The 2,910-nt window shown below is 35.5% G+C and overlaps 1 protein-coding gene across 1 annotated transcript; it reads right to left on the bottom strand.

The window, feature by feature from the left end:
• Positions 1 to 1,774: 1,774 nt before the first annotated feature.
• LOC132940872 (uncharacterized) lies at positions 1,775 to 2,431 on the bottom strand. Its single transcript, XM_061008673.1, has one exon. It carries the CDS (start codon positions 2,429 to 2,431, stop codon positions 1,775 to 1,777), a length of 657 nt encoding a protein of 218 aa, XP_060864656.1.
• Positions 2,432 to 2,910: the final 479 nt, after the last annotated feature.

The following is a 2,910-nucleotide window of genomic DNA, read 5'->3' as shown; positions in this document are numbered from 1 at the left end:
CTCTTAAACACTCAATGTTAATTGTTGTTCTATTTATGTTTATCGGTAAAGGAAAACCAAAATGAAATAAAGATTTTCCCGATAAAACTTCCACTTCTTTGCTTAATTCAAATAAAGCTTCATCAAATAAACTTTGGTCAAAACTAATATCATTTGATGACAATTCCTGTCGTTTTCGATGCAGTATATCGTCGGCCATACTTTCACGATAATTTTGCCAAAACATCAAAGGATCAGTAATTTGACAAAACGTTAGCATGATAGCAAATAAACATCTTAGTGATTTAGGTGTACAACATATAGACGCTTCTGATAGCGTGTTTTCCCAATGAGACTCGTCATCCAATAAACCCAACGCTTTGCATGCACCTTGAATAGTATCATATATGACATTTTGCACTGTGCGAAGACTTTGAAAAGAAGTTGGACCTTTAACTATGTGGAACAGCATCCTCAAGTGAAAACACTCGGTATTGTTAGGATGGATTGTATATACCCTGCCCAGAGCATCGTTTTTTTTGACGCCAGGGTGCCCTTCCACCACAGTTCCTTGTTTACGCCGATTAAACATTTTACCAACCAGATTCCATGTATAGTAACTTGGAATTTTATCATAAGTCAACGTTTTAGCAAATTCTGCGCATAATTTAAAAAACGCCGTTATTGTCGTATCTCGCGGATTATCAACAACATCACTTACATTACTTTCTGAAAAATATACCCTTTTTCTAAGTGAACTGCGAGATGGATAACAATTGCTGCTATCTCGTGTATACTAAATGATAAAATCCGCCAAACTGCTTCTGAGCTACACATGTAGCGACCAAACTGATATTGGTCCACTTCATCTGTCGACTGCACGCTACACGTAGCTTGGTCGCTGCCTTTATTAATATATTTAGTTACATATTTTATCGACTTAGAACTACATAATTCTACATTAATATGACCATCAAATACTTTAAGCAAAAGTTTGTTGTAGGGTACAATCAATCTGTTGTCAATTTCATGATTTCGAATAGTACATATTTTTCCACCTTCTTCGGGTGATAATATTCTATACTTTGGATAGACATCTTCACCAGAAGAGGTATTGCTCTGAAATTGTTTTGGGAATTTCTTAGAACATTTCCCCTCAATCATGCATGGTGAGTTATGGTTAAAAGCCCCACATGGTCCATGAACCATGTGCTTTATCATACAGTTCTTGATCTTCTTCTTTGTTTGGTATTTCAGCTGTAATTACACTGTCAATTTGGTCTGGTTGGATTTTGTTTGTAAGCCAAAGAAGAAGGTGTATATGTGGTAACCCACGCTTTTGTCATTCAACCGTGTACATATAACACCGTGGAGGGCCAAATATATGATGTTTATTAATGAGAGTTAACAGCTTTTGCACCTTTAAATGAAAAACTCGATTTACTATGTCGTATCTGTCTTGAGGTTTTGAATTAGTATGGATATTATTTAAGATCTCGGGCCAGTGTGGATTACATGTCATCGTGATGAATAAATCTGGTTTACCATAAGTTTTTTACGTAAGTCATTGCATCCTGTGTTTTTTCATGAAGATACCTCGGTCCCTCCATAAAACTTGATGGCAATATAACTAATTGTCCAATGTTATTGATTTGTTCATTTGAGCGCAATGTGTCCTGTAGATGAATGTAACTTTCAGCACGTAATGTCTTTTGATTGTGTCTTATAAACGCCAAACGTTCAGATTCGATTTTGGCATACTGATATATCAACTATATATTGGTTAAATAACATATTATCTAAGTAAATGATTTGAATTGTTCTGGCGTTCCATTATGCGATAGTAATAATAGTTCATACATGAAACTTTTTCTTGTGTAGGAACTCTAGTAACAGGATCGACTTGAGGGATATCTATCGAGTATCCATCTTCACCGTAGGGGAACATTAATGGATATTGAAGACTGTCGAAGGATCGGTGTAATTCAGAAATTATTTGAAGATTGTCATCACGACATCGCAGTACAATGTCTCTTTTGTCGAATTGTTGTCCTGTAATTGTAACGGCTACTTCGCTCGTTGACGGAGCATTGTAACGACCGCGATGTTCACCATTCGGAACTTTGTTAAAGTGAATTACCAATTTATAGTCTGTAACATTAGAAAGAACGCTTTCAATGGCTGTTTTAAAAGACTTTACATGTCTATTATGAGTATTTAACATGTCTTGTAGGGATCTCATTAATACGCTGTCGAGGATCTCTCTTGAATTTATGTTACATCGTATAGATACTTTTGCATCAGGACTGGAAATAAAATAAATCTGCAAAAATTTATGGTCATCAGGATGATATGGAAAAAGACTGCCGGCCACGTGGTAAACCTGACCCTGTACTTTAAAGGTAGGCATAAACCCTTTATGAACTACCAGCTTGCTTCTGAATGAAGTCATTTGGAAAGCATTGTTGTAATAACGAATATCGCGTGTGAATTGTTTATGTTTTGTGTGACTCCATTAAGAAGGGAATTCAATGGTTCTGGTGGTATAATTATATCATCTAATTATGAGAGCAACATAAGGTTTTACATTCGTCTTTCCATCTCAGAGCAGAACAAAACTGGCAAACTATTGTAGGATTTCCTATATAAACTGATGGGTTATTTTTTTAATCCACCGTTAACTCATAGTTCATAGCAGAATAATCTTTTCTCGACCATGAACCTCTGTCGTTAACAACATCATCATTATTTGACTGTCGTTCTCTACGTACTACACCCATTCTTTTGGCATCATTCTGAGATCGACCAATGTTTAACTTTCGTCTAGGCATTTTAAAAATGAAAGTAGTACAATCAATTACGCCTTTAAATGATTAAACCAGCCAACAATCAACAGTTAATAAAATAACAATCAAAATCGATAAAATACGT

Source organism: Metopolophium dirhodum, chromosome 1 (genome assembly GCF_019925205.1).
Source record: "Metopolophium dirhodum isolate CAU chromosome 1, ASM1992520v1, whole genome shotgun sequence".
NCBI classification, from domain to species: domain Eukaryota; kingdom Metazoa; phylum Arthropoda; class Insecta; order Hemiptera; family Aphididae; genus Metopolophium; species Metopolophium dirhodum.
This window is presented reverse-complemented; position numbering and strand designations above follow the sequence as displayed.

Bases quoted from the DNA above. Each gene is read 5' to 3' on its own strand.
- LOC132940872 (XM_061008673.1), bottom strand. From the start codon at position 2,431: ATGACTTCATTCAGAAGCAAGCTGGTAGTTCATAAAGGGTTTATGCCT.